This window comes from Macrosteles quadrilineatus, unplaced genomic scaffold (genome assembly GCF_028750875.1).
Source record: "Macrosteles quadrilineatus isolate MER2022 unplaced genomic scaffold, UCM_ALF_1.0 Scaffold_5__1_contigs__length_97177068, whole genome shotgun sequence".
Lineage (NCBI taxonomy): Eukaryota > Metazoa > Arthropoda > Insecta > Hemiptera > Cicadellidae > Macrosteles > Macrosteles quadrilineatus.
In genome coordinates, this window is record NW_026542598.1 from 80,616,957 (window position 1) to 80,631,368 (window position 14,412).

The 14,412-nt window shown below is 34.3% G+C and overlaps 1 protein-coding gene across 1 annotated transcript in view; it reads left to right on the forward strand.

The window, feature by feature from the left end:
• The window catches only part of LOC128994349 (digestive cysteine proteinase 1-like), a 64,509-nt gene continuing 50,097 nt past the window's right edge, over positions 1 to 14,412 (forward strand). Inside the window, exon 1 of the mRNA XM_054418859.1 lies at positions 1 to 354. Within this exon, the coding sequence (XP_054274834.1) occupies positions 303 to 354 (52 nt within the window). The 5' untranslated portion in view covers positions 1 to 302. The remainder of the gene's footprint in view (positions 355 to 14,412) is intronic.

Genomic DNA, 14,412 nt, shown 5'->3' on the forward strand with positions numbered 1-14,412 from the left:
TCGGTTTGGTTTGGTTTAAGAAGAAGTTCAATTCAAAACTTAAACTTCACCAGTGTTTGTGTGTTTGTTTGCGCCTTTCTTAGTTTCTTGGCTAATCTCCCAATCTCCATTGCATTATATTATTGGCATTCTGCCATTAAGAAGTGGGCAAGTTAATAAAGTCCTAAATCCTGTGTTTTTAGTAACATAACTTTTATTGAATTCAGGATTAACTTAGTTAATTAAGACAGTGATTTTATAATAATTGTCAGGACAGGACAAATGCATTTTTGAAATCGTCCCACTGTATTAAATTTGGCGACATGACAAACGTACTCAATATAATTTGTCTTGCTGGGATTTGTTTGGCACATGGTAAGTTTTTTTACGGTATAACTTAAAATAATACTGAACTTATACTAGGCCTAGGCATAGGCTACTTATATTGGGTATTGCATTTTTTTGCCTTAGCCTATCTAACTTAGGCTACCAAAATTAGACTAGACCTAGTTAGTCTATTTTCAACACTTTTTGGAGGAAACGCCTAGATTTCACCTTGAAAATCAGGACAAATACTAGAAATCAGTGATTTTAATGCGCACGAAAAACTTCTTGGGTAGCCTACAGTTTCTTAACTGGGCTAAGTTAACTTAAGTTATGCTAAACAACTTAATATCGATTGAAATTATTAAATTGAAAATATCGTTAAATAATCAATATTTTGGAAATTATTGTGATGAGGGTGACCAAGAGTAGGTACTAGGTCTATAAGCCTAATCTAGCCTATATAATAGGTAGGCCTAATCTATATAGCCTAGGCTATCATTAAAAACTAAGTTAGATTTTTACCCGAAAACAACGGTGCAAAAATGTTTCTGCTGTCACAAAAACTGAATTAGGCCTAAGTTAACTACGATTTTTTGAATTTTATTACTTCAGTTCTTATTTAGACATGTGAGGTAGTTAGGTTGGGTGTTATGTGGATTTGTGACTGTATTAAGTGTTTGAAGTTAGGTTAGATAAGGAAGGTAATGTTTAGGTTATAAGTTAATGTTCATTAACTTAACTCGAATTTTAAAAATTAAAAAAAAAAAATTAAAAAAATAAGTAAAATAAGTAAAATTTTAACTCGATTCAAATCGAGTTGTTGATCTATAAGCGTAGCCTACCACAGAAAACATACTTAAAAGTTACTACTATAACCCAGAACGCCAACCGCATGATAAAAACCATTAAGTGTTTTGAGAGAGCTTTGCCTGTCAATCCGTAGGCAGCGCAACTAGCGTTGCTATGCTGAGTGCATGGCAATGCTGGTGGCGCTGCCTACGGATTGACAGGCAAAGCTCTCTCAAAACACTTAACTTATCTCCAACTACTGTTTTTGCACTTTGTAAAAAGTAGGCTACTACAAACACGATAGCCTATAAGTTAAGTTTTAATTCGTGTGAATCAGCCAATAACTCACCAATAAATTGTGCGTGCGAGCGGCCGAGTGTACTCACCAGTCAAGGCCACCAGTAGAGCGTGCACCACCTGAAATCTATTCTACTAATTTCGCGTCACTATGTTTTCTTTATAAGTTATTTCAATGTTTGACTGAGTTGAGCTACTGGAGTTGAGGCGATGTAATTAACTTACTTACTGCAACATTGCGTGTTCAATATTCTTGTTTACAGCTTAATACGTCATTAGCCTCAGTACCTATTTTGTATCTGTAAAATAATATTATTGCCAGTAGGCCTATTACTCGCAAGTGTTAATTTGAGTTTGACAACATAATACATAATTTTTTTACAAATTTCCTAAACATTAATTTAGTGATTTTGCTCTTGCTGACATATTTTTGAAAATTCATATAAATTGAACTAATAAAGTAAACCATATGAACCATTTACTTAGGCCTACTTGAATTGTTCGTAAAATATAATGAAGAATCTGAAAATGGTAAAATTTCAAGTAGGCCTAAGTTTAGTTGAAAAAATAATTTTTGAAACAAAGAAAAAAAACAAAAATTTTTTTTTCCCAATTTGAAAGCTAAACTGCGCTGCAAATGCAGAAAATTTTTTATATGAAATCCAAGGTACCTATCATAAAATGTTATTTCTGTACATCTATATATATAATACGCTAAGCCGATTTTTGTAAACAGAAAACTCCTCCCTCATTTTTGGACCGATTTTGATCATTAAAGTGTCAAAAGAATGGCCCTGATCTGTAGTTTTGCAAAGTCTTTTTAATTTTTTGAAATTGTTATTAGTTTGGGCAGGATCTTCCATCAAAGTTGGATTTTCTCCCATAAGATTAACATGGGGGAATTAACATGGGGGAATCTAAACATTTAATTGGAAACTTTGTCTCCACTAATTTGAGAGAACGACTGGGCGTAGAAACTTGGTAGAGGTGTCCAAAGAAAGGTCTTGGTCTCTAGATAAGTTACCAAAAGAAACACGAGGTGAATCCCGTTAGGGCTCTGCCCCAGAAGCCTTTAAAGATCCCTCCACAGATTTGTTTACATTTTCATCATGTGGATAATACTTTTGAATTAAACAGCTGTTAATTCTTAAATTGTATTTTAAACAACACACGTTTATTGGGAGCTATTGAATTGTCTAAAAAGAAGTATTTGTAATGTTATTTACTGGTTTAAAAATTGATTTTCTTCTGTATCATGCCATGTTTTGCAATATAACGTTCCATTACAAAATCAGTTGACAATCATTTTATAGTAACTTTTACAATTATTTCGTATCGAACTATCTCTTATATCTATTGTACGGGTTGGTGTCTGCCTTTATTACCACTTTTGCCTACCGTATATTTTATCATATTATTCTAGACAGATCATCATAGGTTCATGAGATTATTGTCATAGATATTTTCAATCATTGGAAAAGTCTTTGATTGTGTAATACAATACAAAATAATACAAAAAATGCCGAAGAGCACGTTGTCCATATTAGCCGTGTCCATATTTTGTTAAATTAATATTAGTGTACAGCAACATTTTACAATATTTATGTAGACATATGTGCATGATTTAAAAAGTCATTAAGCTGGAAAACTGCAATATACTGCAAACATTTCAGAGTGGTTACTTCGATGTATTTATTCAGCTTAGTGAAAACATAATAAAGGTATGTGTACAAATAAGAACTTCAACTTTTAGAGAGCCTTTGAATGTTATTAGACTAACGAAGAGGGTTCTGCATGTTAAATATCGCTACTCAGCATCAAACACCATTTAATTTATCTCTAAAAAATATAGTCTTAAGTGGACTGAGCAGCAGCCTAAAAATACTATGTAACTTACTTATAAAGTTACAAAATGCCCAAACTCGCATTTATAATTCGGCTTATATATTTCCCCAACAGATTAATTATCTGTAGAAGAAGTTCATTGAGCTCTTATCGTGTCTAATAACATCCGAACACAGAAACCTTGCCTAGAATCGTACCGGTACCTATCTTTGACAAATTATTTGCAGTAGCCTATATTACGGACCGTGACCCACTGGGTTGGTAGCATTTTTGAAAATAACACGACATTTTGGCTGTAAAAAATGGCCCAATGAGTAAATACTATTTGATCAGCTACTGTAATGACAGAAAGGTCATATTCCTTTTAAACTAGACCACATAATCCTTTATACGATACGTTGATTAACAATGCATTTTAACATTAATATTTACGTAACAGCCAATTTACAGTATTCTTTCTTTTTGGAAATGCCACTTTGCTATGTCATTTATTTGCATTATTGTTGCCAATGAAGCCGCACGCCCATATAAACGAAGAGGCCCCTAACCGTCGATTTCGACGGGTTTCTCCTAGTATAAAAGTAAAAACATTCAATTTATTATTTTTTTTGGCTTAGTTATGGCCAAAAAACTAAAAAACGGTGAAATTCCCATAAGCTTGTGAACAGGTGAAGAAGATAAATTGCACGTAAACAACAAGTGATGACGTTGGCGCAGGTTGTGCAACATACGGCAACCTTTTAATTTTTTAAATTATAACGGCATGTTATAAATTTTATTGAAACATATGTGAATTACTACCACGACTAGGCCTATAATAGTCGCGCTGCCAGTTCAGATACACGTAAAAAGGTGACTGAGGTATTTTTTTTCTATTTGAGTTATTTATAAAGATATCGATATAATTTATATATCTCAATATAGAAAATAAACTGCCGGATGCAGTGGTACCACCCGCTGTTCCATAGGCTAAAAATACCCCTTGCTATTATTTATTGAAAATGTCCATTTTTGGTAGTTTTGTGATGCTTAGGCCTACATAGAGAAACTGACTTCGCGCAAATTTTTCTTCCACTGTATCGCTAAGTTATATTGATCCATCAGTGTTATAAAGGTTATTTATGTAATAAAATGAAAGTTTAGAGCCTCATCTTTCGATTGGTAGGCTATACAATTTATGTAAATTAGCGATCGTTTTTAACCGTTTATATGCAATTTAAAATAACCTTGCAAAATGCAACTAAACATTAATTGCATCTCTCTCGCTCCCTGCCCCCACCCGCGTGCTCAACAGTTACAGTTCAATGCCCCTCTCCTCCCCCCCCAAACACGGGTGCGCGCTCCACAGTAGGCTACACACACACACATGCATTATTGGTGAAGTAATTGGCAGCTTCACAGAAGTAGTTTTAAATAACAAACCTGAGCATGTGTTGGATTAGGTAAGGTTAGGTTTGGTTAAGTTAGGTTAAATTAGGGTGAAGTGGGGTACGTGTACGCACTGGGCAAGTGGACACAATAAGACAATGAAAAAAAATGTTTTTTCCAGATTAGGTGGAAATCTGAAATTTGACACGATATTAGGTATTGCGCCCATTACGAAAAGTTAAATTTTACAAATACAACACCCCAACCCCCAAAATATTAAATTGGGGGCGGAGCCCCCAGCGAGCCAAAGGCGAGTTAATAGATATACCTATCACCTATCATATATATATACCTGCCAGTGCCAGTCTGCTGTGCAAACAAACAAACAGTTCAAACATGGTCTACGAACCATGAAAAACAAAGAGGACCAAACATGAGCAATCCAAAAGAATTCCGTAGATTATAAAGCAATATTTATGTCACTACATTTTAGATTTTCTAGTGTGCTGCCAACTACTTTGTTTTAAGTTAAAGTGCCTGTCACAAACCGCCGTAGAAATATAGTACACATTAAGAAATCTTTGTTCAAAAAAAGAAAAAAAATGTAAATTATTTTTTTTGTTAACCTTATATTGTATCAATTGGACCTCACCGACAAGTTTTATAGACTTGGTGAGGCCAAGCTGTTGTAAATCTAAAAAAAAAAAAAAAAAATCATTGTTTAGTGAATACGTAATCTATTAGGCTAAATAAGAAAAGTTGTTTGTTTAAGGTTGTTTTTTTTTTCAAACTGATACCAATAAGTTTACATTAAAAGTTGTTTACGAATAAAGCAATTAATGGGAAATAGCTTTTATTGCCGATCAGTTTTTACGAGAAAATCCAAAACCAATTTAATTGATGTCTTAACTGAAGTTGTGCTTTTTCTGTCTGGATTCCAAAATGTTAGTTTATGCTAAGAAAATAATAACTCATTTAAGTGAAACATTCGTTCAGCAAACCACCATGAATTGTTTACGATTTACGTTGTTAATGTATCAATATTTCGTGGCCTATTTTGGTAATTTTTATTATAAATTACCAATCTAAATGGTCTATAGTACTTCATTTCATATAGTAGGTTGTCATTTCGACAGCATTTCGGGTCATCTTCGGTCCAAGCAAATATAAATTGTTATGATAAAATTTGATGACATTGACAAAGATTTCAAATACTAATTTTATATGTACTTTGTTATGCTCAAAACGTAGCAAATTCCCTAATTAAGTTCTGCATTTTTGTGTGTGTGTCTGTTGGTAACGCATTAATGTCCTTAGAAATCAGAAATCAGAAATCAGAAACCAGAAACTTTTTATTGCCGTAATTTGCAAGGTACATGCATATGACAAAGTCAACAACAAATGAGGTTCAAGTTCAACCAAGAAAATAAAACTAGATACCGGTAAAACATAAATAGACAAAACATTTGTCTGGGCAGTCATAATGGATCAAAAAATAAAAATGTAGCTATGCAAGCATCGAGCTTATCAGAAACAAGACAGTAAAAGGTCAACAATTGTTCATACAGATCATATAGTCATATGGTCAATACTCAACATGCAAATAAATAAGAGAATTACAGGCATTGAGTAACCGTTGGCATGTCAAAATAACATGCTACTAAAATCTTCCTGAAAATAACTCTCTAGGCTATAAAAGGGCCTTTGTGCAAGCCACTCATGCAAAACATGCTTAAACCTACTCATGCTAACATCACGTGCTGTGCTAGGAAGTTTATTAAACATTGATATACCTACATTACTAAACCACTTTTTTGATTTGGATAGTCTCACAAAAGGTAAATCTAGCAGATTACTGTTTCTGGTCACATGCAAGTGCACCGAGCTTCTACACGTGTAACTCTCTAGTTTTGTTTTAACTCGTACCAAGCAGACAAAAATATACATATTTACAATAGTCAGTATTTGTTCAGACTGAAACAGAGGCCTGCAATGTGCATCCAAGGGCGCACCACTTACAATCCTAACGGCCTTTTTCTGTAGCACAAGAAGTTTTTTGACATCTGCTCCATTTCCCCACAATAACAGACCATAACTCAAGATGCCATTAAAAAAAGCATAATAAGATATTTTCAGATATGGCTTAGGAACAAGATTTCTAAGTTTTCTTAACAGATTAATTACCCTGTTGAGCCTAACACACAGGGATTCAATATGGGAAGACCAAGAGAGAGAAGAATCAAGCCAGATTCCCAAAAGTTTGACATTTTTTTCCACATCTAAAAGCCCAAGATCAGGTTTACCAAGAGTGAATAAAATATTCTGGGTTTTAGAGTCATTCAAAAGCAACCCATTTGTTTCAAACCAAGAGTTAGCATCATTTAGAGCATTATTCATTAACAATACAAGGCTATTTACATTAGAACCACTACAAAAAAAGGTTGTATCATCTGCAAAGACAACTGAGTTTACATCTATGTTTGAAGAGAGATCATTTACATGTACAAGGAACAAGAATGGGCCCAGTACCGAACCCTGCGGTACTCCACTTTTGATCAGAGCTACGTCAGAGAGGGCATTATTGAACAATACTCTCTGCGAGCGATTTTCTAAGTAAGATTGAAATAGGCTAAGCTCCACACCAACAATGCCATAATGCCTTAATTTCGTGAGGAGTATCTCATGCGGAACGCAATCGAAAGCCTTGGTAAGGTCACATAAAGTTGTTAAAGTGTGTGAGTGGTTTTCAAAACCATCTACAACCTTCTGTACAAGGCTCTCGACCGCATCCACAGTAGACAGTCCTCTTCGAAAACCAAACTGAAATTTGGAAAACAAAAAATTTGTCTCAAAAAATTCATTTACCTGGTGTTTCATTGCTGATTCAACGATTTTGGAAAAACAAGGCACCACAGAGATCGGCCGGTAGCTTCCTGGAGAACTAGTGTCACCTTTCTTGTAGATTGGTACAGTTTTTGAGGATTTCAGGCACAAGGGGTAGACACCACTAGTGAAGCAATCATTTATGCAATGTGTAAGTGGTGCCACTATACAGTGGGCCACTTCCTTTACAAAATCACTATTGATACCATATATGTCTTTGGAATTTCCACTTTTCATGTTTAGTATCAACTTTGCGACATCATCACAGCTCACTGGCTTCCATCTGAAGGTGACCTCGGGTACAGCAAAATTGTTGAGCAGGTAAGTAGAAGCAGGTTGATTGAGATTGACAGTTTTCTGAACATCCGCCACAGATGAGATGAAGTAATGGTTGAATTCATCTGCAGTTATGGGCACAACGCCCGCCTTGCTGGAGCTAATCCTAGCTGAATTTATGACAGACCAGGCTGTCTTACATTTGTTGGAGGACGATTCAATAAACTTGGCGTTAAAGTGAAGTTTAGCATCTTTAATGGCTGCTTTATAGTCCTTCCTAGCATCCATGTAGGTCTGCTTGAAGAATCCCACATTGATGTTGTACTTGGACGCCCATAATAAATTATGGTAACATGTTAAAGTTTCTTCACGAAGCTGACGGAGGTCATTTGTGAACCAAGCATTTCCAGTTCCACGGCGCTTTACATGAGGATTTTTCTTTACCGGTTTGACGGGAATACATAAATCTAATTTTTCACGGAACTTTTCCATGAATAACTCAAAAGACCTACCATTAGATACATTATTAAGAAACGACCAGTCAATTGCAGACACGTGTTTAACATTTATCTTGTTTCTCAGTGTCACAAAAAGGACAAGATCACCTTGGATAATGAAAATGTCAACCCGAATAAAGTGTTAAATAGTGAGGTTGAGGTAGTTCTTTAAATACTTTAAGCATTGTGGAAAGTAACTTTCAACTATAGGCCTACCTTAGGGATATACCACATAGATCTAGGCCTATAAAGCTTTTTTAGTTTAATCATTGGATTTAACATATATGGACCAACACGATCCGGGTGACATTTGATTGCGAAGCATTTGTTTTGGCTTGAAACTGTCAGATACTGTATTTGCGAAGGTTTATATATAATAGTTTTGCCAGCATATCTAAAAATATGCAAACCAACTGCTGTTCTTAACACGTTCAGCCCGACGGAAATTAGTTATCAGTTTTTGAACTTACCATAGCTCCGACAAGCGCCACCGGTGGCGCACGGCCAACTTTCAAAAACTCCGACAAGTGCCACCGGTGGCGCATTGTTTCCATTTGATTTGATGCTTTTTAGAAGTGTGTTCGGAGCTTTTCTGAGATATATAAACTGTTTATTCGTAGTTTAGGCTTATAAAAACACATTGTGGCCACCTGTGGCACACGTGCAATTATTTTTTGACCAAACCATGCTTTGAAAAATAGTCCCGTTTCTTAGAACTTTATTACACTTACATTTTTACCTTATATTATACCTAATGTTTAATAGGGAATTAAATAACAAATTAATTTAATGAGAACAAGTTTTATTGAATACAAAAATGCTTCAGTATTATCCAAATTGTGTAAAAATGTAAAATATTGTTTCCTAATGTAGGCTAGTTATTATATAAAGATTGCTTGTTTATTGTTATGAGTTACAATAAGAAAAGTAAAATGCCATGAATGTAACATCCCTAATAATTGATTTACAATTTGAAACACAGTAAGTCCATGTCTTTAGTCCTTAGTGGTTCTTATTAAAACATTGTATACACATAAATGGGTTTCCTTCGCATTCATTGCAGAAAGTTACTACTCTTTTTGCTAGCTTCCTAGCTGTTTCGGTACCTTTTTCTTTTGCCATGTCCTTGTAGCAAAAAACACATCTTTTCCTATTTTTTCTGACAGGTCCCTCCAGCTTGGTCAACTTGTGCCATCTGCAAGTCTAGTAGAGCGTGTGGCGCATGTGACGTAAGTCGATTGGCAGGAACTCCCAAATACGCCCCGGTCGACGTGCGCCATCGGTGGTACACTCATAAAACTACGTAATTTCACACTTATAACAAAGTTTCAGTGCAAACAAGACAATATCAAAAGATTTTTTTAAAATCCTATTAATATTACGTGTTAATTTAGTTTCGTCTTTTTGGTTAAGTTACTATATTTGGTATCGTATTTTTAATCAGTCCCTAAATTCCGACGTGTACCACCGGTGGTACACTTCGGGCTGAACGTGTTAATATAAGATGGTTTCAACTGACTATTAGCGAATTTCCCATATAGGGAATAAGCTATTACCGTAGTACTCATGGTAAGACCTGGACGCGGGACCGATTTTTTTTTTCATTTTGAGGTCCCTAGAGGCCAAAAACACCATCCGTTCAAATTCATATATATATGTGTCCGTTAGCACGATAACTCAAGCAAAAATGATCCGAATTTGATGAAATTTGGTACAAACGTGTAAACCTACGTTGATTCGAACGAGTTCGCGATCCAGCATGATCGGACCATGGGAACGGGGGTTTACGGAGGGTTTTATGGGGTAAAAATAGGTTTTTTCCATTTTTGACCCAAAAAACATAAAATTTAGCAATTTCTTTCCAAACCATTTTGTAGAGCTTAAAAAAACAAATAATTTAGTATATTGAAGTGTTATTATGCGCCTAATGGTTACGGAGAAAATTCCAAAAAATTGTAAATTTAAAATTCCCATGTTATTCTTATGGAGAATAAGTAAATTGTTGTAGTTTGCTTGTTTATGAACATATTTTGATCAAATTTGGAAAATGTTTTTATTTCTTACTAACTATTAACGTTTTACAAAAAAAAAAAACAGTTTTACCCTCCCTGATGCAGCAAACCTAAGTACTAGTTAAACTAATTTTATTTAAATAGAGAATAAATGTTATAATTTTAAGTAGACACTTCAGTGTAAATCCAATCAGTCAAATGGAAATTCGCTTAGTCTGCAGGTTTGCTGCGGCGGGGGTATTTTTAAGATCCTCGTGCGTAAAATGGGCACCAGCTACTGGGAGGTTACGAATTGTAGATATTTATAGGGATGCACTGTGGATACGATGCTCCCTGGTGTGGATTAACGTCTGCACTAGTGAGTACTACGACTATCCGCAGTACTATCCTAATAATTAGACCAATTCGTTAGATACGAGGAAAAAATGTGGTTCGGATTCCACAATAAACTGTAGGTCCCTTAGTTGCCATTAGGTGTATGGGCTATAAATTAACAGCTGTGTCTAAGGAACATGTCGGCCTTAGTCACTAACAAGACTACAAGATCATCCTTGTATTAGTATTGTATTGTATCTCCATAATGTTGAACCACTACACCTAAACAATAAATACCCCCGCCGCAGCAAACCTGCCATCCAAGCAAATTTCCATTTGCCTGAATTGATTTTGAATTAAATGTATTTAATTAACTTTAGGTTTATGAGTACCTAGGCTTGCTGCTATAGGGAGGGTAAAAAGTGTGTTTTTATTAAACACACTTGGTATAAAATAAATAAACTTACCAAGTTTTATCAAAATATATCAATAACAAAACTACAACATGTTGGCAAACTACAACATTTTACAACAATCTCCATAAGAATACCTAATATGTGAATTTTAATAAAAATTTTTTAAATTTTCTTCGTAACCAATAATTGTACAAAAACACTTTGATAGGCCTATACTAAATTATTTGATTTTTATGCTCTTTAAAAAGGTCTAGAGAAAAATTGGAAAATTTTGTGTTTATAGGGTAAAATATAAGAAAAACCAATTTTTACCTCATAAACCAACCCCCCCTTTAAACCCCGTTTCCATTGTCCAATAATGCTGGTTCGCAAGCTCATTAAAGTTTATCCCACCTTACACCTTCAAACCAAATTTCATCAAAATCGGACAAAAATTACTCAAGTTATCGTGTTTACGGACACACACACACATATATGTATTTATCAATATTTATACATATATAAAAATTTTAACGAATGTTGTTTTTGGCCTATGGGGACATCAAAATGAAAAAGTAAATCGGTCCCGGGCCTAGGTCTTACCGTGCCACCTACGGTAATAGCTACTTCCCTATAGGGAAATTCGCTAAAAAGTAAATTATTGAATATTCACACAGTATCAAAACATTATTTATAAATTAAAAACATAAACTTGACTGTAAACAATCCTACTTTGTCCGTTTTCATTAGGAATCACAGCTTTTGTTGCGGCTTGGTTCAAATTAGTTATGTTGTCATATGAAAATAAAATAATAGTGCTGCATCCTGTTGGTGAACCTTATAACTTTTAATAATATTAAATATCATCTAGAACAACTTGTGTAATTGAAACAGCTGACAAAATTCTGTAATCCCTTTAAAATATAAATACTCATAAGGTTAACATGGGAAACCCCAGAGCCACTGGGCCGGAGCACGAAAGGATTCTTGAGATAAGAATATGTCTATATGTTAATGAGGAACGTGTGCTATCATCATTACAAATTTCAGCCAGATCCCACCAGTAGTTAAAGCGTGATTGAACATAAAACAAACAAACAAATGAAAAAACAAACAAACACACAAACTTTCACATTTATAATATTAGTAAGATTAATCAGATATGATCTCTTTCAGAAGTGAAGAGATGAGTTCAGAACAGAAAAGAGAATCTAATTTTAATCTTAAAAAAAAAAAAATAAAAAAAAAAAAAAACTGATTGAGATAATACCTGGTGTTATAATTTGAAGAGCAGCTCTAAATGTTATTTTGTTTCCCTTACACAAATTAAATTTATTAATTCATTTTGTTAAACGAGAATTTAAATTATAACAAACATTTTTGTTGTAGGTTGAGACAGTTAAAAGAATTAAAACAGCAGATTATATTGATTTAAGAATTAATATAAAACAATAGAAGATTGAAGAAAGACAAAAGAAATGGGAAAATCCCCCAAGTGTATTGAAAAATACCTAATATTATTCATATCAAGATTTGACTACGAGATGATTAAATGTTAAACGAGGGATGTAGCCTGTCCTATCATGTATCTGTTGTACATTTAATAAGTCCTACAAACTGGTACTATATAAATTCATTAAATTCCCTATGGTTTTTTGAGATTTATAATAAGGGACTGCTTATGCGATGGAATTCACAGTGATAAAAAGTGCTAGAGTAAAAATGTTAACACACGTTAAAAATCTTTCTCTCAAATGTCCAATATGTGAGCAAAGTTGTTCAACTCCATCTGCAATGAAAGTTCATATGTTATATCACACTGGAGAGCGTCGCTTTAAATGTTTGACATGTGAGAAAACATTTTTCCAACTAAACCAAGTAAAGAGTCATTTGTTGATACACTTTGGGAAGTCTCCTATATTTGGGAAATCCATTCAACTCCAAAGCCATATGAAGGAGCAAACCCAAATTCATACAAGACCCTATAAGTGCAATACATGTGGGAAAACCTTTGCAAATAAAGGCAATATGAAGAGACATGCATTAATCCATACAGGTGAGAGACCTTATAAGTGCACTACATGTGAAAAATCATATACTTCCAAAAGTGATCTGAAGAGACATACATTTGTTCATACAGGAGAGAGACCTTATAAGTGTGCTACATGTGGAAAATTCTTTGCAACAAAAGGCAATATGAAGTCACATACAATTGCTCATAGAGGAGAGAGACTTTACAAGTGCACTACATGTGGAAAATCCTTTGCAACAAAAGGTAATATGAAATCACATACAATTGTTCATAGAGGAGAGAGACTTTACAAGTGCTATACATGTGGAATATCCTTTGCAACAAAAGGTAGTATGAAGAGTCATACATTGGTCCATACAGGTGAGAGACCCTACAAGTGCACTACATGTGAAAAATCATTTACTTCTAAAAGTCATCTGAAGAGACATACATTTGTTCATACAGGAGAGATACCTTATAAGTGTGCTATATGTGGAAAATCCTTTACAACAATAAGCTGTATGAAGAGACATACATTGGTCCATACAGGTGAGAGACCTTATAAGTGCACTACATGTGAAAAATCATTTACTTTCAAAAGTGATCTGAAGAAACATAAGTTGGTTCATACAGGAGAGAGACCTTATAATTGCACTACATGTGGAAAGTCCTTTGCACGAATAGACAATATGAAGACACATACATTTGTTCATACAGGAGCAAGATCATATAAGTGCACTACATGTAAAAAGTCATTTACGTTCAAAAGTGATCTTAAGAAACATACATTTGTTCATACAGGGGAGAGACCTTATAAGTGCTCAATATGTGAAAAATCTTTTACTTCCACAATTGATCTTGAGAAACATACATTTGTTCATACAGGCGAGGGACCGTATAAGTGCACTACATGTGGAAAATCCTTTGCAACAAAAAGCAATATGAAGGGACATACATTGGTTCATACAGGAAAGAGACTTTACATTTGTAAACAAGTGTAATCTGTGTAAAATATCTTTAACTTTCAAATATGCCATGAAGAGACATACATTGGTTCATACAGGAGAGAGACTTTACAATTGTAAACAAGTGTAATCTGTGTAAAATATCTTTTACTTTCAAATATGCCATGAAGGGACATACATTGGTTCATACAGGAGAGAGACTTTACAATTGTAAACAAGTGTAATCTGTGTAAAATATCTTTTACTTTCAAATATGTCATGAAGAAACATGCATTGGTTCACAGGAGAGAAACCTCAAAGTGTACCACATGTAAAAAGTTGTTTGCATTCATAAGCTGCATGAAGAAGCCTTTTAAAAAAGTTCATATTGAAGTACTGACCAACCTCGTCAACCTGACTTAAATTTAAAATTGGCAAAAAATTCAAAAACAAAATTATCATCTATTCAAAGTT